The sequence below is a fragment of the Peromyscus maniculatus genome, chromosome 1 (assembly GCF_049852395.1).
Source record: "Peromyscus maniculatus bairdii isolate BWxNUB_F1_BW_parent chromosome 1, HU_Pman_BW_mat_3.1, whole genome shotgun sequence".
Taxonomy (NCBI): Eukaryota; Metazoa; Chordata; class Mammalia; order Rodentia; family Cricetidae; genus Peromyscus; species Peromyscus maniculatus.
In genome coordinates this window covers 199,793,488-199,814,831 of record NC_134852.1, presented here as the reverse complement: position 1 = coordinate 199,814,831, position 21,344 = coordinate 199,793,488, and the positions used below count along the sequence as shown (strand labels likewise).

Sequence of the window (21,344 nt, the reverse complement as noted above, 5' to 3'; positions counted from 1 at the left end):
ACAGAACAGAGGCTCAAACAAAACGATGAAACGAACTGCTGGACCAGTGGGTCTCACCCTTCCTGATGCTGAGACCCTCTAATACAGTTCCTCACGTTGTGGTGACCCCCACCATAAAGTTACTTTTGATGCTACTTCAGAACGTAATTTTACTACTGAATCTTAATGGAAACGCTGTGTTTCCAATGGTCTTATGCGACCCCTATTAAAGGATCAGCCAGCCCTAGAGAGACTGTGACCCACGGGTTGAGAACCACTGTGCTAGGGTGTGGCTCTTTCATCGAAGCACTTGCTTTGTACCTTGCCCTCTCTGGTGGCTCCTGGGGACATTAGACAACGAAGGGAGTCACTTCCTTTTCTTCCCAAGATCCCACGCTGCATACTCGACTATAGCCCTGCCAGTCCAGGACCCTTCACCAGCCCCACACTGCTGGCAAGAAGAAGGAGATCCCTGAGGGATGGCTCTCCTGGACCAGTCTTCGCCTTCTCTGCCCAGCCTGCCTCACCTTCCCACCCCCTGCGAAGTGGGTGTCTGTGAGAAGCATCTCTACTGAACGTGGCCCAAGAGGACTATCTTGGCCCCTGGGCTCTCTTGCCCATGTGTGGCCCTTGCCCTTCAGTGTGGGCTTCTAAAGTAGACCACAGCTGAAGAAGGGGAACTGCACTCCCACTGGGCTGTAGAAGGACTGCTACTTCTGTCTCGGCTGTTACTATCCTCTCCGGAATTATTCCCTCTGGGGAGGCCAGCTGCCGTGCCGGTAGGGAGATGTGGGGAAGCTCAAGGACTGCCAGGAATTGTGAGTAATCTTGGTGATGGCTCCTCTCCAGGCAAGCCTTCGGATGAGGCTGCAGCCTCCGTGCACCCTCGGGAAAGAGAAGCCGGGGCCCCGGGGCCCCAGGGAAGCCACAGGATTCCAGGGCCCAGAAGCCGTGAGCGGCGGGCTAAATGCTTGCAGTCTCAGGCAATGGGGCTTGGGGGTCGTAGATTATGCAGCAGCAGACGATGCCATCTTGACGGTCCTTGACGGTTCACGGTTTTCAGAGCAGTCCCTGAAAACGAATGACTTGCCAAGGTCGCATCAATGAGCCCGGAGCTCGGAACCTGTCCCACTGCGCGTGGGCTCCTCGCTGCCCCAGCAAGCCAGCTGGCCTACTCGGCCTGTCTCCTGCCTTCTGCCCTCCCTGAGCCCAGCCGGAGATCTCTCCATCTTGTATGCTCTTGCTGTCATGACCCAGCATGAAGAGCCACGCTGGCACCCCATTATCTCTTCCCCCCAAAAAAAAACTTGACAGTGCATATGGCATGTCCTGAAGCTGTCTGTAGCACTGAAGGGAGCCATGACGATGTGGAAGGGGAAGGAACAGCCACCCCATAAACAAGTTCGTCTCTGAGCTGAGCTTCCGGCCCACTATTTATTACACACTCACTCACTCAGGGTGACCTCCCAATCAGATGTTCCCGGCAGCCAGTGGCTGCATGGCTGATACCATCACCTGGGAGGGAGACCAGTCCATCTCTCCCTCTTCCTGTTCTACCTCAAGGTTCCACAAGGGAATTTCCAGATGACTCAGCCTGCTGTCACTGTCCCCATGCTCCCAGGACTACCCCAAGGCTAGGTCTGGGACAAGGGAAAGCTCACATCGATCCCTGGCCCACATGGCGACAGCCACACCCACTTTGCACACACACATGGTTACTGGAGAAGGAGAAAGAGTTCCACGAGAGTCTGTTCTCTCTCTCTGTACCAGTTCCCGCATCTGAGATCCTTCATACCCAGTCTCTTTCATGTTCCCACCCTACAAGGTGGGTGTCTATAGGAAGCACCACTGCCTGGTCCCTGGTACCCCCCATCTACCTCCTAGACTTCATGCCTTTCCTGGGCTCTTCCCCTCCAGTGTGGGCTGGACCCTACTAGTCACTTCTAGGCAGCTGATGGGTATGCAAGTTAGTGGACATGAATACCTAGGGAACATTGTCCTGGGGACCCACCAGGACCGAGGGTAGAAGGGCAGCAGGGTATATGCCCATGTACATTCTAGCACACACATGTGGACAGAAGACCCTCCATGAAGCCTTCGTGGATGCTCATGTGCCAAGTATGCTGCCAGGAGAACTCCAGATCAGCTAACCTGATCCTGATGCCCACCCTGCCGACAGACCTTCCCACCCCAATCCAGGGGCAAGCTCAGGCACTAGCCAGCAAAAATGGAGCAGCTTCTAGCTTTCACCTAGGAAATGTCTCCCTCCCTTTCCCCCTACAGCGTTCCTGGCCTCATCACCCAGGTGCCCCGTTCAGCCTCACCCTTTCTTGGCTCCCTGACACTTCCATACCTGCTTCAGCTCCAAACCAGGCCTGTACGCCACCCTCCTCTCTCTCCCTACAGACCAAGGCCTCTGGTGCCCACTGAAGGCCAGGCACTGGGCTGAATTAAGCAAGAACAGCCTGTTTGCTGAGACCACCCTGAGACCCAAGGCTCAGTGGCACCACAGCCCCGGGCTCTGAGCATCTAATTCCCTTCTCCTGCAGCGGCTCTGTGCTAATCTCAGGGCCCATAAGGCCATGGGAGGCCGCCGCCCCTCCTGCAGCTCTCAGGATTATAGAACTATGAAGGGAAAGGAAGGAGTCAGCCTGGTGAGACAAGACCACATGTCTCTTCTGAGACACCAACTGTGCGCCCTCAGCCAGCCACTTCCCTTTTGGACAACGTCGTCTCCCTCCATGGTGAGTGGGGCTCCATCTCTCACATCACTGAACCCTCACATCCTGTGATGCTTGAGCACATGACGTCTAGAGGCCGAGCTGCAGGTGGGCCACCTGGACGTCACTGGCATGTCACCCCTCAAACAAGGGTCCATTCCCTGACCTGATGAACACTACAGGAAGGTAAAGGAGGAAGTGAGGAGAAGAGGGAAGAAAGGAGGAAGGGACACCTCTCAGTGTCCTGCTGCCCTCCACACTGTCCACCCCAGCAGCCTGCCCTTCAGACCGAGATCAGGCACAGCCCCAGAAACCTACCTAGGGAAAGAGACAGAGCACACAACCACAGACACCATTTTCCAAATGGGAATTCATCCTACCCGTTGGTCCCCTGCCAGGGTACTCCCAGAGCTGGAATCCATTTTACCAACCCAACACACACACACACACACACACAGGCATGCCGCCATCACAGGGTACCATAAGCATGGTTGCTTATAATAAGAACAACACAGTCTCTTCAATATACAAAGACACACCACACGGGTACACAAATAGGGATTCAAAACACAGCTATACCATCTGTGGACACCAAATACACAGATACCCAAAACATGACGTCATGCACACACACTGCAGATAAAACCCAACCCAGAGTGCAAGGTCAGCGCTTGCCACCGCCCGTCACTTGTTGTCACCCAGCAATCCAAAATATTTGGGCTTGAAACAAACGAAAAACCCAAGGCTTTTGAAAATGCTATCAAGGGCCGTGTGACTGTCTTTGGGGGCCCAAGCAGCCCACGCAGAGTAGGAGAACCCGTAGGAAGCAGCCAGTCTGTGCCTTCCCCTAATCCCTGTTCACCTTCCAAAGGGAGGCAGAACCAGAGCCACAGGGCAGTCAGTATGCAGGACAGGAAGGCATTCGAGGGTACGGTCATGTGAGGACAGATGGGCAGGGTTTGCGGGGATACTGTTAGACACCGGCACACGCATCCACACGCATCCACACGCCCACTACTCACGTAAAGGCAGCTAAGGCGACAGCCAGGGCAAGCTGAGGAGAGAGGCCTGACTTGACAGGGAAGGGAAGCAGGCAAATGAGAGACTTGATTAACACTCACCAAGGGTACCCCGCCTAGATGCCCACCCAATTATGTTCCTGTCCCTTGTGACATGGGACACCTGAAGGAGAAGGACCCTGCCTGGACCCAGACTGCTTCTCCGAGCCCTCTTGATTTCCTCCCCTTTGCATGCTCATTTCACCCAATCTCCACACTCCTCACAGGAGCCCTGGGAGAGCAGCCCTGTTAGTCCCGCTGACGATCGAGAACACTGAGATGCGCCCGACCCCATCCTCATCACAGCGATGGCCTCTACTCAAGAGCATGAGCTGGGAAACTCTTGGGACTTCATGTACTTGTGGCTCTTCAGCTCCAAGGCAGCCAGAGGACAGTGGCCACGTGTTCCAAGGGCCTTTCTGTCCTGCCCGGTCCCCAAGCCTGCCCAGGTCTGACCCCAGTGGAAAATGTCAGCTGGCTCCAGACCCTCTGCCAACAGGGAGCCTGGGCCATAGGCGAGCAGGCAGGCCCAGGTCAGCCCATTCCAAGTCTCAGGCCAAAGCCCAGGTCCCTGACACTGCCCCAGCAGACTCCAGCTTATGTATCTTCTAGGACCTTCCATCTGCCCTTGGCCCTCCAGACCCAGAACAAAATACATTTCCTTTTCAGAGCACCAGTCACCTGCTTTTCCTACATCTTCACCTAATTTGATAGAAATTACTATCCCAATGTCCAGAGCCTGGAAGAGGGTAACCACCTGGCCATCAGCCACCAGCCACGCTTTCTAAGTGGCTCCTTCCACTGCTCTCCTCCCTGCCTGGGCTTCTCCCAGGTTCCTTGATGCCCAATAGACTCAGCAGATGGAGGACGCACACCCTCCAGTATCCCTGCCTTACAGGGAAGGTCACAGGGCCTCGAGGTAGGGACTCTGACTCCAGACAGTCCGTAGAGGAGCCCCCTTTGTTCCAAGGAAGGGTCCCCCTCTGGGTCCGCTGCCACATTAGCCATGTTGCTCCCAAGACCACAGCCCAAGAACCGTGCAGTCCAGAAGACAGGAATCCAAGCAAGCAGGAGCCCAGCAAATAAGATGCCCACCAGCCCGCTTCCTCCCCCTCCCTCATCCCCCTGCCTGTGGGTCGGCCTGCCAGAAACTCAGTCACCTCTCCTGGAGAAGCAGGTCAGGCTCAGGCTGCCACTGACACACCTGTGTGCTCAGGCACAAGCTGGCACAGGGACACACCCACAGATACCTCCAGTGCAAAGTCACACACACAGACATTTGTGTACGCACACAGGGTGCCCATGAGTCTCTCCCAGACCACCTCCAACACCCAGAAAATGTCTCCTCAGTTGTCTAAGTGTGATTTGCCTCAGTCCCTGTGAGAAGTACTCTTGGGATACCCAGGACTTCACATTCCACTCAGGGGCTGTCCATACCCTGGTAAGAGGACAAGGCCACTTTGCAGGGACACTCAGATGTCTGACCTTCCTTCCAGCTTTCCCTAGACATCCTTATTTCTCCAGCCACAGTGCTAACCACCCAAACACCCCCCAACACACACACACACACACACACACACACACACACACACACACACACACACACACAGCCCCGAAGCCCGCTAAAGAGTGACAGGGCCGGGACTTGAGTAATCCCAGTGCCTCTCCACTCCAGCCTCCCAGTGGTCCCCGGGGTCAGGGTAGGTGGAACCCCAGACATCCACTGGGGCCTTACCGTGGAGAGTGTTCCGTGTGATCTGTCCCCCCATCTCAGGCCGCGGGCAGTTTGGCCACCTCCGTTTGGCCGGCTGGCCTCGTCACCAAGCAGCCCTGGCCTCCGGCTCCCCTCCTCCTTCCCCCTGTCCTCCCCCGCGGCCAGCCGGCATGGCAGGGCCAAGCGGCCCCTTTGCGCCCCCACGCTCTCTCTCCCTCCTGCATGCACACGCCTGCCTGCCAGCCAGCCGGCCACACACGCACACCCCCTGGTTGTGCTTGCTGCCTCCCAGCTCCCACCCACTGGGAGCCTCCCCCACCTCCGTGCTGGTTCAGGCGAAGGGATCTGTCATGTTTATTTACATAAGGAGGAGGAGACTGGAGGCTTCCTGAAATAGCCAAGCTCCAGAAAGCAGTGGAGATGCCCCAGCAGAGCACACACTATACACAGACACACACAGACACACACACACACACACACACACACACACACACACACACACACACACACTGTCCCATGGATATGGAGATACACACAACACCATCCCTGTCACCCAGGCCAACAGCCAACAGCCATTCAATATTCAGGGGACATCACAAGCCACTCCATGCAGATTAGGAGTAAAGTCAAGGATGGGATAAGAGCAATATTGACTCTGTCCCTGCCCTGAGGATACCACAGTCAAGCTCGGGAACTTCAGTTCAAAGAACTCACACCATTTCTATCTTCTTCCAGACTCCGCTGCAAGCACTTGGCAAGGATTAATTCCTTCAGTCCTTGCAGGCTGACCCATGAGGTCCACATCAGTACTATTATGGACAGGTACCACTAGCACCTCCCAAAGGCTGGAAGGCTAATGAATAGAGAGCTAACTAGAGGGTAGCAGGGCTGAGATGAGCACCCGGGGGGTTTGGTGCCAGAACCCAGGTCTTTACTCCCATGCCAAGTTGTCTTTTTAACCATACACATCCACACCCTTGCACGGCCACACCGACCTGCACAGTATGTGACCTGCACCATGCCACATGTCTATGAACACAGACATGTGTGTGTACACACAAACACACGCACACACACACAGTCCTAAGCACCACCGTGGAGCCCACTTACCCATCTCCTCTCTACACACTACATGCATTCTCCCGCAGACTCACACAGGTTCTGGAGGAATCTTAAGGTGCAGAATCTGGCACCACCCTGCACCCAGGGAAGAAGAAAACACAGACAGAGGGGCAAGGGAGGCTGGAGAGGAAAGTCCTAACCTAAGCAAGAAGCCCAAGTGGCCATTAAAAGGGCCAAGCTGTGCACTGAGGACTGTGGTGGATGGAGCAGCGCGTGAGCCGCTCTTACACCCAGTTTACAGAAAAGAAGGTGAGTGTTCCGAGAAGCGAAGCCCTTGCCTGAGGATCCCAGCACATCTCCGCAGAGCAGGTCTGGGAAACACTCTCCCTATCGATCCACCACACTCCATCCAGGATAAACACCTCCCCAGGAGAGGGGAGAGTCCCCACCCCCCGGCCCTGTCCTTATGGGTAAGGATCTCTGTTCCTAGAGAAAGATACAGATAGGAAGTCAAGGGCTGGAGAAAGAGCTGGGGGAAACATCGTGGGAAGTGTGTGGGCTGCCCCACATCCAGTGGAACTCAGGTATGAGTGTTTATGGGGTGCTCAAGACACTGCTGTTGCCCACACACTGCACACACACCCCAACCTGACAGAAGGATAGACAGAATGCTAACTGGGCCCAGCAGCTAGAAAGCTGGACCAGCCCTGGGTGTGAATGCCCACGGCCTGCATGGTGGTTCTCTGTCAGCCAGGGACTTCATTTGGAAGAAGCCATGGCTCTGAATTCTGTGCAAGGCACCTCTCTTCACACTGGCACATGTTCACTTGTGGGTACACACACACACACACACACACACACACACACACACACTCCCCTAGCCCCTTCCTTTGCGGCATTTGATGACTCCATTCATGGGATCACAGTCATAAGGCAAAGTCGTGCGGTGTTCTCTGCACACTCTAAGCATGTTACACACACGAGGGTCTCGTTCCAGCACCTCCCCCTTTAATCCATGTATATGTGTGCATGGTGAGTATGCATGTGTGAATATATGGTCCACATGTGTGTGGGGGGGGTGCATGTGTCTGCATGAGTGTGGAGGTCTAAAGTTGAGCCTGGAATCTTCCTCAATCATTCTCCACTTTATTTATTGAGACAATATCTCTCACTTGAACCCAGAGCTCCCGATCAGCTGGTCTAGCTGGCCCGTTTGCTAACCCTTCTCTGCCTCTCAACTTCCGGGATTCTGGGCAGTCACCAAGCCTGCCTAGCTTTTACGTGGCTTCTGGGGATCCCAATTTGGTCCTCATGTTTGGACAACAAGCACTTTACCCACTGAGGCTCCTGCCTGTCTTTTAATACACCCAGCTGGGCCCTGGGCTACTAACCTCTCCCATGTGGCAACCTAGTCTTCTCATGGCTCAGCATCCCACATCCCAGCCATCCTTGCTCATCCTCTGGCTCCCGCTTTCTCCCACTGGAAATGCCCTCTTCTCCTGTGCCTAGTACTGGGGAAACGCCATCCAGGAAGCCTCCCCGGGGCTGCAGGTGAAGTCCCCATTTTTGGAACTTGTCTCTCCTCTGAGCTCCACAACTGTGTCCCTCTTAATCTTTGTCTTATTCTGCCCAACACAGGGACAGCCAGGGCCTAGCCAGGGCCTAGTCTATGTGTCCCAGCTTCTTCTGAGTGGAGATCAACAATCTAATGCTCCTAAACCCACAGACATTGAACATCTGATACATGCCAAGCACTGACCTACACAGTGAGGGTGAGATGTGAGCTACAACAGGCAGGTCCTAACTCTCAGGGATCTGGGAGAAACAGACATTTCTCAATTAGCCACCATGCAGAATATATGAGCACTTTTTGGAAAAAGGATTCTGAAACCCAGGATTCGGGTTCTATGAGCTCAAGGCAGGTTTTCCTGAAAAGTACCCAGAACGGGGGAAGATCTGTAGGTTCATGTCCATGTGCTGTGGAGGTGGGCCAGGGAAGAGTGTGCTGCAGAGAATCGGCACCCACATGTGCAAAGGCCTGTGGGCTGTAAGGAGCCCAGCATATTCAAGAAGCAAGGCTGGTCTGAACAGAGTAAGATCAGTAGGAGAGCCCTAGTGAAATTTGCTGTTGGCAAGACTATACGGGCCAGGCCAACGGCACCAGGGCCTGGACAAAGAGAACGAGGACCAGGCTATTTCCCTGACAGCAGCCAGGAACCTTGACAGGCTTCAGCGGGGGAGGCAGCAAGACCAGACACACATGTCTAAAAGGTCACTCTGCCATCTGGTGTGGGGCACGCGTGGGAAGAGACAAGAGGTGCCGGGCAGAAAGCAGCGGCATCCGGAAGGATGGGGCCGGCACCTGGCCCGCCCCACTCCCCCTCGGACCTCACATCATGCCTTGTAGAGGGGGTACTCAGAAAAAGGCTCACAGTAGAACGGGGGTCATTCGCAGGACAGGGTCAGCAAGGGTGGGGCAGGAGTGGCCAGGGGGCCAAGGAGTCCTTCAGGTGGGCAGTGGAAAAAATGAAATAGAAGCCAGGCATGGTGACATACACCTGTAATTCCAACACTCAGGAAACGGAGGCAGGAGGATCGTGAGCTTGAGGCCAGCCTGGGCTATATTGCTAGAAACCTGTTTGATGGGGTAGGAAAATTTGAGAATTGGGGGTCACTTTGATGGCTCCAGGGCTTCTAGAACAGCACCTTAAAAAAAACAGTTCTTCCTACCTGGTCTGCTGCCCCATTTTCAGACGGAGGTGGCAATACAGCCTTCCCCAGAGCAGCGGCCACGGTTCTGAGGGGAGGCGGCATCCCTTCTTTGGGGTGGGGCCTGAGATGCATCCCTACTAGGTTTTACTCACTGGGGTACCACATAAGCCTCCGCTTAATCAAGAGTCTGTTCACTGGAAGGGATAAAGAGAGCACCACTCATTCACTCAGCAAGCTTCCCTGTGCACCACTGTGCACCAACGGCAAGCAGGACTCACCCCTCGCCCTCAAAACCAACAGGTGGTCACGCCTGGGATCCGGAAACCATCACAGATCACAGAGGGAGCCATGCTGGCTCAGGGAAGGGGCTTCTGTGGCCATAGTTCAATGCGTCATTCCACAGTCACACCGAGCAGAGGCTGAGAAAGGGGTGAGGCACTCTGTGGTCGGAGTACAAAATGCCTTCCACAGGCTCAGGTGTTTGAGCACTGGGACCAGCACTTCAACCATTCTTAAGGGTGAAGAATCTTCAAGGAAGTGACACCTCCCTGGAGGAAGAGAGTGACTCTGGCCCTGATGTCTTATAGCCCAGTCCCACTTCCTGTCCACGCTCCACTTCCTGAATGACGAGGCAAATGTGACCAGCCAGCTCATGCTCCTGCGGCCCTGTCTTCCCGCCATGAGGGGCTTCCTATTGAACTGTAAGCAAAGATAAATTTTCCCTCCCTGAAGTTGCTTTCTGTCAAGTATCTTGTCGAAGCGGGGGCAGTAACTAACACTCAAGTGCGCCGGCAAGTCAACCAAGGTGGCCCACAGCACGGCTGCCGGCTCAGCGCACACCCTGGGACAAGACTGCCCATGCTCTAGTGGACAGCCCGCACCCCATGCATGTGGGCAACACTGATTGGACTTAGTGGGTCAGAAAATCAGATAGAAAAGTAAGAGGGGGTGTCTTAGGGAGTGCCTAGGAGGGTGACACGTGGGAACTGAAGGTAGGTATGACCCAGATATATACGTATATGAAATTGCCGAAGAATAAATTGAAAATATCCTAGGGGGCTGGAGAGATGGCTCAGTAGTTAAGAGCACTGGCTGCTCTTTCAGAGGACCTGGGTTCAATTCCCAGCAACCACATGGCAGCTCACAACCACCTGTGACTCCAGTTCCAAGGGATCCTACACTCCCTTTCTGGCTTCCACAGGAACCAGGAATGCACATAGCATACATACATACAGGCAAAATACTCAAACACATAAAAATAAATAAATAATAGCCTGGCGGTGGTGGCACACACCTTTAATTCCTAGCACTACGGAGGCAGAGACAGGAGGATCTGTCAGTTGGAGGGCAGCCTGGTCTACAAATTGAGTTCCAAGATGGGCAGGACTGTTACATAGAGAAATTCTGTCTCAAAAAAAACAAAAAACAAAACAAAAAAAAAAGCCAACCAAAACAAACAAACAAACAAAACAATAAATAAATAATTAATAAAAATATTCTAGGGATGGTGAGATGGAGCAGCATTTAAGGGCTGAGCAGCAGAGATCCAGTCACAGCCCACATGGTAGAAAAAGAGAAAAGAATTAGTTTAGCTCCAAAAAATAAAAATAAAACCAAAATAAACGAGGTGCTCCCCACCAGGCCACATCCCTCTGCCTGCATGGCCCAGTCTGCAGCTTGCCTTCCTCAGGAGCTTCCATGGTGGGCTGCCCAGCTCAGCTTTTTCTTCACTCCATCCTTTCTCATCCCTGTCTCCCATGGCCCAACACCTCCCCCCTGTCTAAATCCACCCTCTCAGAGCTGAAAGCCAAAGGCAGAGCCAGCGACCGCAGAAGGAAACAGCAAGCTCACCACCAGACGCACAGGCTAAGGGGAAAAGGCCTCCAGGGAACAGTGGTCCAGCCCCTGCCCTGAGGCTGGCAGAGGAGACATGAGCCCACCTCACAGATGCCTTAAAGGAGGCTGAAAAAACTGGGCTTTCTCAAGGCTGCACGGTGAGTGAGGGCTTGAACTCGGGACTCGTGTCTTCTCTGGTTGTACTTGGTGTAGACTGCAGGCAAACTCAGAGTAGAGATAACAGACTAAGCTGGCCGAAGGGAGGGTGGGCATGTTCTCATTTATGAGGCAAGGGAAATGGCTGGCATGTCAGTCTGCTGAGGAGGAGCTGGAAGGCAGCTCCTGATGGTTACAGCGTCTGAGGTTTTGTTTTGTTTTGCTTTCCATCAAGAACAAAGGATAATTTGATTGAGATGGTGAGTCACCAGGTATTTCGGGCTTAGTGCTGACCTGCCAGGGCCATCCTCCCTACACTGACCTACTAGGCTGGGCCTGGAACTGGAGAATGAGGAGTAGGGGAGCGCACCCCCCAAACTCCTTCTACATCCAGACCCAAGAAAAACACAGGTTGCTACCTGGAGTCTGAAAGAGAATGGCAGAGATGAAGACAAAGAGCCGGAGGAAGGGCAGAGACTACAAAAGCCACAGTGTAGGGAAACGGGAGCCATGGAGACCAGAGGGTGTCCTCTGGGGCTGGGACAGGTGCCCTGAGCAGTGACAGCTGCCAGCTGCCCAGGATGATGGGAACACAACAGGTGCAGAGCGGGGGTGGAGGCTGAAAGAGAATCTGAGCAAACAACCTGGAGTTGGGTGCTCCTCCTTGCTCCTCCCAGCCTCGGGCTCATGCCAGCTGCACTTTCCGAGACCCTCCAAGACACAAACACACCTGCTCACACTCCCCACTTCCAAGCCTCACAGGCAGCTGCCCTGGACTACACAGAGGGGTCACCTTCCATGCCAAGCAGAAAGGACCTAAACAAGGAGGTACCCTGATCCCTATTCCTAGGACATAGTGTGCCAACTGGAATCCACACCCACAAAACCCCCAAGCAAACGTTTGCCTGAGATAAGATCTTTATCACTCACCAAGAGGGGTAGATAGGTGTACCCACCCCAACCATGGGGAGATCGGGAGCTCTGGCCTTACAGCCATCACGTGACAGGGCAAAGCACTGGACTCCTCTGAGGTCACTTCTCTAATGGGGACTTAACATGAGAGAGGTACTAGTGAGGAGCAAAGGACACATCTGAAAGGCAAGCTGCCTGGTCACTGCTGAGGCCGGAATGCGGGGGGACCTGAGGAGTGATGGTCCCTGCCCCACCCAGGGAAAGGAGTGACTTGGGAAGCTAGCTGTGTGTGAGCCCAGACTGTGTTACTCCGGGCAGGAGAAACGGAGGACCTGCTTCAGCAAGTGCCATCTCCTGTCACCAACCTTTGCTCAGCCCTAAACATCCCTCATCAAGCACAGCTCTCAGCTTTACATGTTATTGATACACGCCTGCTATGTATGCAAATGCCATGTCACAGGGCTGGCCAGCAGCCAGTTCAGCTAAGAACGGAGATTAAGCACTGTCCCTCGTCACCTGGTTAGTGCTCTGGTTTTGGTCAGAGTGGAATGAATTTTAAACTGGAAGCCAGCCCTTGTCCCAGTCACAAGTAATAAATTGTCAGCTAGAGTCAGTAAGATTCGTCCCTAGAACATAACCTTTCTGGGGAAGGTAAGGAAAGGCAGACAATGTGATGTTCATGGGGGAAGGAAAAGCAGTGAGGATGCCAGAGTGACGTAGGAGATAGAACATATGCCCGGGAATAAAGCTCCTGCATCGGAGATGCAGGAATGCACCCGACTGATCCCTGCTGGATTATAAGACAAGCTGGCAGCTGATGTTGGGAGGATAAAGACCTCCTCTACAGGGAGGAGCCCTCCCCCATCCCTCTCTCCATGACACTCACATGCACATGCGCACATACACACACAATTTTGGGTCCTCTAGCTCAGCCAAGGCTCCCAAGACCCACCCCTTTTGGTGCCAGGCCTCTACACAGCTGAAACCACCCCAAATCTGGGAATACCCCCTGGACCTCCCGCAGCCTGTATGATGCCTGAGTCTCTGGCTTTGTCCTTCTCCCTGTTCCTCCAAGGTTTACAGAGGACAGCGGAGCTCAGAGGCAGCTGAGCCAGGCCTCCTGGATTCTGCAGGGTCTTTTTCTCCAGCTTACTCCCCCAGTCAATGGGCAGCAGCGGCAGCACAACAGAGTGATGGCCCAGGACCCACATGAGCCCTGACTCTAGGATCAGACACTCCCAGGAAAGCCACTGGCAGCCAAATGCCAGCAGCCTAGTGACTCCAATAGTTGCTGCTACCTGCAGTCTCTGCATGGGTCCTCACCAAAGGAGGCCCTTGAGTGACTCCAGCTACCTAGTTTCAAAACGCAGGTACCCGCCAGGCGGTGGTGGCGCACACCTTTAATCCCAGCACTCGGGAGGCAGAGCCAGGCAGATCTCTGTGAGTTCAAGGCCAGCCTGGTCTCCAAAGCGAGTTCCAGGAAAGGTGCAAAGCTGCACAGAGAAACACTGTCTCGAAAAACCAAAAAAAAAAAAAAAAAAACCAAAAAAAAAAAAAACAAAAAACACCTCAGGTACCCATTTTCTCTTCTGAAAAACAGGGCTGAGCACAGTACCTACTGGCTAGAGAGAGAGAAGGAAGAAACGAGGTCCCTAAGGCAGTGTGTCCAGGACAACCTGGAAGTTCCAGGGAGTGTAGTCTAGATGGAGCCCCAGTCACATAAATGCCCCATCATGTCCCCATCTTACTGTTAAGGATACAGGAACACAGAGTGGGAAGCAGCAGAGAGTTGGATTTAAACTCATGTCCCTCTCTCTACCCAGAGCATTTCTACCAGCTACCTGAGACACTTTATCCTTCCACTTCCTCATCCCATGGAGGCTTCCCTGAAGGATTTGTATGTACTTGAGAATGTACATATGTATGTACATCCCCTCATATAAAAATAAAGCATGAACCAAGACAAGTAAACACTGTGGTGGTTAACTTTTGTGGTCATTTTAGTTGGATTTAGAGTCACCATGGAAACAAATCTCTGGGCCTGTTTGTGAGGGATTTCTTAGATTAGATTAATTAAGGTGGGAGGGCCCATCCTACATGGGGTGGTGCCATTCAACAGTCTGGGGTCTCAGACTAAAAACTCAGAAAGCGAGCTTAACACAGCATTCATCTCTGGTTCCTGACTGGATACAATGTGACCAACCACTTTTTGCTTCCTGATACAATGTAACCACCCACCTTTTTTGCTTCCTGACAGTGGATACAATGTAACCACCTACTTTTTTCTTCCTGACTGTGGATACAATGTAACCAGCCACTTTTTTCTTCCTGACTATGGATACAAATTGACCATCCACTTTCTGTTTCCTGACTGTGGATACAATGTTTAAAGCCACTTTTTACTTTCTGACTGTGGATACAATGTGACCAGCCACTTTCTGATTCCTGACTGTGGATACAATGTTAAAAGCCACTTTTTACTTTCTGACTGTGGATATGTGACCAGCCACATTTTGCTTCCTGACTGTGGATACAATGTGACCAGCCACTTTCTGATTCCTGACTGTGGATACAATGTTAAAAGCCACTTTTTACTTTCTGACTGTGGATATGTGACCAGCCACATTTTGCTTCCTGACTGTGGATACAATGTGACCAGCCACTTTCTGATTCCTGACTGTGAATACAATGTTAAAAGCCACTTTTGGCTTCCTGACTGTAGATACAATGTGACCAGCCACATTTTGCTTCCTGTCACCATCTGACATGAGAGACTGTATCCCTTGGAACAGTTCCGACTTAGAGCTGTAAGTCAAAATAAATTGTTCTTCCTTAGGTTACTTTTGTCACAGCAATAAGACAAATAACTAATACACAAATCAACTAAGAAAATTACATCTGCCGCTGTCATCTTGAAATACCTGCCCTGGGCCCCAGAAGAAGAGGCCATCACTGGGAACTTGGCACCCTCAATGAGAACACTGAGGCTTAGGGACACTGAATACTTGGTGGGGTCTCACAGGTACAGAGCAGCTAAGCTAAGATTAAGACACACATCTGACCCAGTGGTGGTAGTGCACACTTTTAGTCCCAGCACTCCAGGGGCACTGGCAGAAGGATCTCTATGAGTTCAAGGCCAGCCTGGTCTACCAAGTGAGTCCCAGAACATCCAGGGCTACACAGGGAAACCTTGTTCCCCACCACCACCACCATCAAAAAGACACATAGCTGCTGACATCATCACCCATACACTTGCCCCTCTGTGTGGCTGTGTGGCTACAAATCAATTCCTTCCATCCTCCAGCTCCTCCCAGAGCTCAAGCCACCAACATCATCCTGACTGGGACTTACTGTCGCTTTTGCTGCCTCTACAGGGTTGACAGGATGGTCTTTCTGTCTCTAAGAGCTTCTGGTGGTTCCTGAGCACCTGAGAATATATTTGATCTCTCAGGGAAGCATTTGGTACTCTCTGAATTGGCCCCACCCAACCCATGGATCTGGCCTCATTGACCATGATATCCACCCTCCCACTAAAGTATTCCATGAACACAAGTCATGAGTCCTAGAACAGTCACATCTCAAAGGCCTGTGACTCTGGACACTATTCCCCTTACTCCTTCCCACATCCTTCCCTCGCTGGTCACTCCAAGCCTCCAGCTTACTTTTATCCCACTGCTTTGAGATCATCCCAAAGCCCCAAGGCAGAGCTGCCCATCCAAGGCAGAGCTGCCCATCCAAGGCAGAGCTGCCCACCCAAGGCAGAGTAACCCATCCAAGGCAGAGCTGCCCACCCAAGGCAGAGTAACCCATCCAAGGCAGAGCTGCCCACCCAAGGCAGAGTAACCCATCCAAGGCAGAGCTGTCCATCCAAGTCAGGCCAGCTCTGCAGGGACTTTCCCATACTTGGAGCAACATGGATGCCTAGAACCTAACATGGTGGCATCCTATAGTTCTGCCAAGAGTACTTTACACAGGTAAGGAGAAAACAAAGATTAGAGCTGAGGGGAGACCGGAACTGGTGGTATACAGTCTTGGCTTTGACACATCTCTACTTTCCAGCCTCCAGTCTGTTGCCTATAGGTTGCCCTTCCTGCCTCCATGCCCATTGTGGCCCCTGTGGGCACAGTGGGACCCCCAAATGACAGATCACAGACCTATTACCACATGGCCCAAAGGGTGGCCCTCCTCATTCCCTTACATATTGGCAGCCCCAGCCTGTGACTCACTTAGGTCCTGTACACTGAGGAGGCTGAATACACAGCTTTATCTGACCATCTTTCCTGCAGGCCACAGAGGCACATTCGCCAGCCCCCTCCACCCACTGCAGGACCCCAAGGAAGAGCCATGAATGCCCTGCACCTAGCACCTCCCCAGGCTCTCCTGACTAAGGCAGCAGAGGGAAGAGCACCTCCAGCCGTCTGCATGATCCATTTATAGCATTTTGCTCAAGCCCACACCTTCTGAGAAGAAAAAAGTCCACTGTGATTGCCTGCGGCTTCTCAGTCTTTTTCTTGAGTTCAGGAAGCTGAACTCAAGCGAAACTTCTCCCCTGGCTATTCCTGGCAGGAGGGAAGTTGAATGAAGGGCTAAGTGGCCACCCCTTAGGTATCAGTGGACACAAAGCCTGCCAGCTCCCATGGGTTCGTTCAGCCTTCACAGGAACTATTAAGGAGGGCTGGTCCCATTGGACAGATGGGGGAAAGTGAGGTTGTAGGAGGTCGGGTGATTCGTTTAAGTCACTTGTATTCAACAAGATCATCATGGACATGGTGGTGGACTCTCCAACATCTGTCCTGGTCCAAGATGGCACAATGCTCAACACCAGCTCCACATCAGCATCACCTCTGGAAGTTAGAAAATGACTAATATCCACACCCCACCCAGTCTAATGAACAGAGAGAACTCAGGGCTTGGCATACGTTAGACAAGGACTCTACCACTGAGCTACATTCCTAGTCTTTAGTTTTGGGAGACAGGGTCTCAATATGTTGCCCAGGGTGGCACTGAACCCATTATGTAGTCCAGGATAGCCTTAAACTCAAGGTCCTCTTGCCTCAGTCCAAACCCTGCTCCTGCCCCCCCACTCCCGCCCCCCCACCCCCACCCCCACCCCCACCACAGCCCCCACCCCGAGTTCTGTGATTAAAAGCACAAGGCTCCATACCTGAGGACAGATGTGGTTTCTAAAGCTCTCCAGATGCTTCACATGCCACCTCCACTGGTTCTTGCTAGTCATGTGACTCTGTCCCTCTTACAGTGACTAAGTAGAGACTGACCATGTGGCCCACAACTAGCTAATAAGGCATGGTGTAAGGACCGCTGGGTGACATCTTCCATACACACATTAAATAGTTTCCTTGCTCTTCAGGAAAGTACCAGAGAAGTCATTCTCTTTCCTCCAGAGACTGTGCATCTGATTAGGATTCCTCTGATGGCCATGGCATATCACTAGACTAGTAAGAAGTCCTACCAAAAGTGGAAGAGTTGTCCTGGCTCACTTAAGAGCCCCCACCCCAGATGTCCTGTTTGTGTCAGGGATTCTCACTCCTCACTGGTAAGGCCAGTCCAGGGCAGAGGTTGTTATGCAATAGACAGCCTGAGGTAGCTGCTGGGAATCCTGTATATATAAAGAGCTTTGAAAATTCAACAATAAGAAAATAACCCAATAAAATATAACAAGCAAAATTAAACAGACACTTCACCAAAGTACCCACTGGATGGCATAAAAAGCACGTGGGACCTGCTCAATATAATTAGTGAATGGGGAAATGCAAATTCAAACTATAAAGAGATTCCCTACACATCTGCTAGAATGGCCGAAGTTAACAAGTATCGGTGAAGACACAGAAATCAGAACTCACACCATCTCATACACCGCTAGGGAAAATGTAAAATGGTTTAACCATTTCAGAAAATATTTAAGCCCTTCATTTAAAAGTTAAACATACTCAGGGCTGGCAAGATGGCCCAGAGGGTCAAAGCACTTGCCATGCTAGCCTGGTGACCTGAGTTCAGTCCCTGGAGCACACAGTTCAAAGAGTGAACCCACTCCTGGAAGCTGTCTGGCCTGCATACCAGGGTGTGTGCACTTGCTCTGACGGACTTTCTCTCTCTCTCTCTCTCTCTCTCTCTCTCTCTCTCTCTCTCTCTCTCTCACACACACACACACACACACACACACACACACACACACACACTTTCAATTTTTCAGAAGTTGAACATATTTGGTTAAGGGCTTACCTAGCATGCGATGCCCAGGCGATGCCCAGGCTCTACTCCAGAGGTACAACCCGCCACCCAGGGTTACAGTTAGAAGGTGGAAACGGGAGAACCAGAAGTTCAAGGTCTGGGGCCTGTGGGTAAAAGTCTTTGCCGAGCAGACCTGGCCCTTCCCACCACACAAAGGTGGAAGAACCAACTCCACAGAGCTGTACTGACCTCCACAGTGCTCTCAGACACACATGCCCCCTCCCTTACATTCATGCACACAAACGCAATAATAATAATAAATAAAAATATTAAAAGAAAGTCAAGGTCATTCTCAGCTACATGGCACATTTGAGGCCCTGTCATCAAAACAAAAATAGTTAGATGTGCCCATACCAAGTGTAACTGAGACAATCCATCATCAAGAAACAGACAAGCATGTCTATGCACAGGCTTGAAAAGCAAATCCTCTTTTAGGGTCTTCATATTGGCTCCACACTGAAAGCAACCCACATACCCATCAACAGATGAGCAGGTACATTCAGCCACATCCATGCCATGAAATACCACCCAGCAATGAAAGGCACCAGACTATCAGTAGACAGCCCAGCATTCTGGATGAATCCCAAGACAACTGTACTGAGTTGGAGAAGCTGGAGGAAGAGAGAGAGCATCCTCTATGATTCCATTTATATCTAACTCTAAAAATGCCAACCAAACTACAGCAAAAGGCAGCAGATCCTTGAGTATGAGGGTGGGGGGGCAGGAAAGATAAGAGCAGCAGCAGTTGGGGGGACCCCTAAAGGCACAAGGACACTTCTGAGAGTGACAGAGATGTCCCCTAGCTTGATGGTGCTGAAAACTTCACAGATATATACACATGTGTCAAAACACATCAAATTGTACATATAATGTGTGGTACATTATATGTCAGACTTCAATAAAGCTGTATTAAGAACATCAGAGCAGTTGAACTTGAGGAGATAGGATAAGGAAAGAAAACTGCTGTTTCCATAAAAACTAAGTTGAATCAGTTCCTAAAAAAAAAAACCTAAATAAATAAAAACAGAGTTATCATGAACTAACACAGGGGACAAACACAGAAGAACTAGAAGCAGGGATCCTCTAGCTGTGTGTGCACCCCTGTTCACAGCAGCATTACTCATGATAGGCAAAACACGGGTCAATAAACTCAAGAGCTTGTGGGCAGACTGTGGGGAGTGAATGCATCCTTGTATGGATGAGCATTCATGACATGGGCATGGCCATGCCAAGGACCTGAAGACCTCAGATCCACGGGGATGGCAAGGCCTTCCCTGGGTCAGGCCAAAAGGCCTTCCCCTGATGGGGTATGGATTTTGAGAATCTGTGCAGAAAGTCCAGTCACAGCCTCCTCCTCCTGATGACAGCAGCCTGGGGCTGTTCTCCCACATGAACCCCCGCTAACATCAGCTAGGCCACCTCCTCATTCAGTGTGTATAATAAAAGCATGAAGCTTCCAGACTGCTGCTGCTTCTCCATCAGAGCACACGACCCACCTGATCACAGTTTCCTGTATGTGTGTCTGGAGTTTCTCTATTCCCCACCCTAGTCAGGTCAATCCCAAAGCCATGCAGGTCACAGCAGCATATGAATGGGTAAGCAAAATACCGTGTATAAATACAATATCATCTCATCTTAAGAAGGAAGGAACTTCTGTCAGGCAGGATGGTGTGCACATTTAATCCCAACACTTGGGAATTAGAAGCAGATGGAGCTCTGTAAATTCAAGGCCAGCCTGGTCTATGTAATGAGCTGCAGCCATCTGGGGCCACATAGTGAAACCTAGTAAATAAATTTTTAAAAAATTAAAAAGGAAAAAAGTTCTGAAGCAAACTACATCACAAATGAACCTGAAAGACACTGTGCTTGATGAAATATACCATTTACAAGGGACAAATATTATAGATTTTATTTATCTAAGACAACTAGAATGATCAAGTTCATGGAGACTAAAGGTAAAGTGACGGTCACCAGGGACTAGGGGCCACGAGAACCAGGGAGTTACTGATCTAGACTTTCAGTTTGGGAAAATGAGAAACTGGAGGTGGAGGTGATGGTGTTTACAGAACAGTACACATATTTAACCCCACCAGACTTTACACCAGATCGAGAGGCCAGGAACAGCGGTGCGTGCCTTTAATCCCAGCATTCAGGAGGCAGAGACCGGCAGATCCCTGAGAGAGTCAGGTGAAACCTAGCTCAAAAAAAGAGATGATACGTGCCTAGAATTTCAGGCTCAGGAGGCAAAGGCAAGAATACCAAGAGTACAAGGCCATCCTCAGCAACATTGTAAGTTTAAGGTCAACAGGGCCACATGGCACCCTGTTACAAAACAACAACAAAATAATAATAATGAGTAAACGCACGGGGCTGCGAACTGGCTGGACTGGTCTAACTATGCCACAAGCCTTTTACATGAAGCTTAGGATCCATGTAAAAGCTGGGTGCAGTCTGTCCTCTGATCTCCACACATGGGCCATGGTATGTGTTCTTCCTCATGTACAAACATGTATACACACATACACAGAAACAAATATTTAAATAAAGTACAAAAGAAGCAGAATTTTTGAGAAGACTCTGGTCCCTTAAAAGGTGCTGTTAAGGGCAGGAGAGATGGCCCAGTGGTTAAAGAGGCTGCTCTTGCAGAGGACCTGGCACCCACATAGGACTAAAAACCATTTGTAACTCTAAGTCCAAGGGGATCTGATGCCCTCTTCTGGCCTCTGCAGGCACTGCATGCATATGGTGTCCAGATATATATGCAGGCAAAACACCCACACATAAAATAAAATAAATAAATCTCAAAAAATTTTAATAATAAGTTTTGGTTTTACTCAATTAGTTGGCAAGCCTCAATGAAACATTTCACAATTAGTTAAGAATTTATACTATATCAAGCTGATAATAGAATAATAAGTTTTTAAAAAGTGAAAAAAAATTTAAGTG

The 21,344-nt window shown here is 51.3% G+C and overlaps 1 protein-coding gene across 2 annotated transcripts in view; it reads right to left on the bottom strand.

Moving 5' to 3' along the window:
• The window catches only part of Neurl1 (neuralized E3 ubiquitin protein ligase 1), an 87,061-nt gene that overhangs the window by 27,896 nt on the left and 37,821 nt on the right, over positions 1-21,344 (bottom strand). Inside the window, exon 1 of one of the 2 annotated variants that reach the window (XM_006983312.4) lies at positions 5,493-5,794. The exons of the other annotated variant lie outside the window; for it this stretch is intronic. Coding sequence (XP_006983374.1) covers positions 5,493-5,526 — 34 coding nt within the window. The 5' untranslated portion in view covers positions 5,527-5,794. Of the gene's footprint in view, positions 1-5,492; positions 5,795-21,344 lie in introns of those variants that run through there. 2 annotated transcript variants of the gene reach the window in all.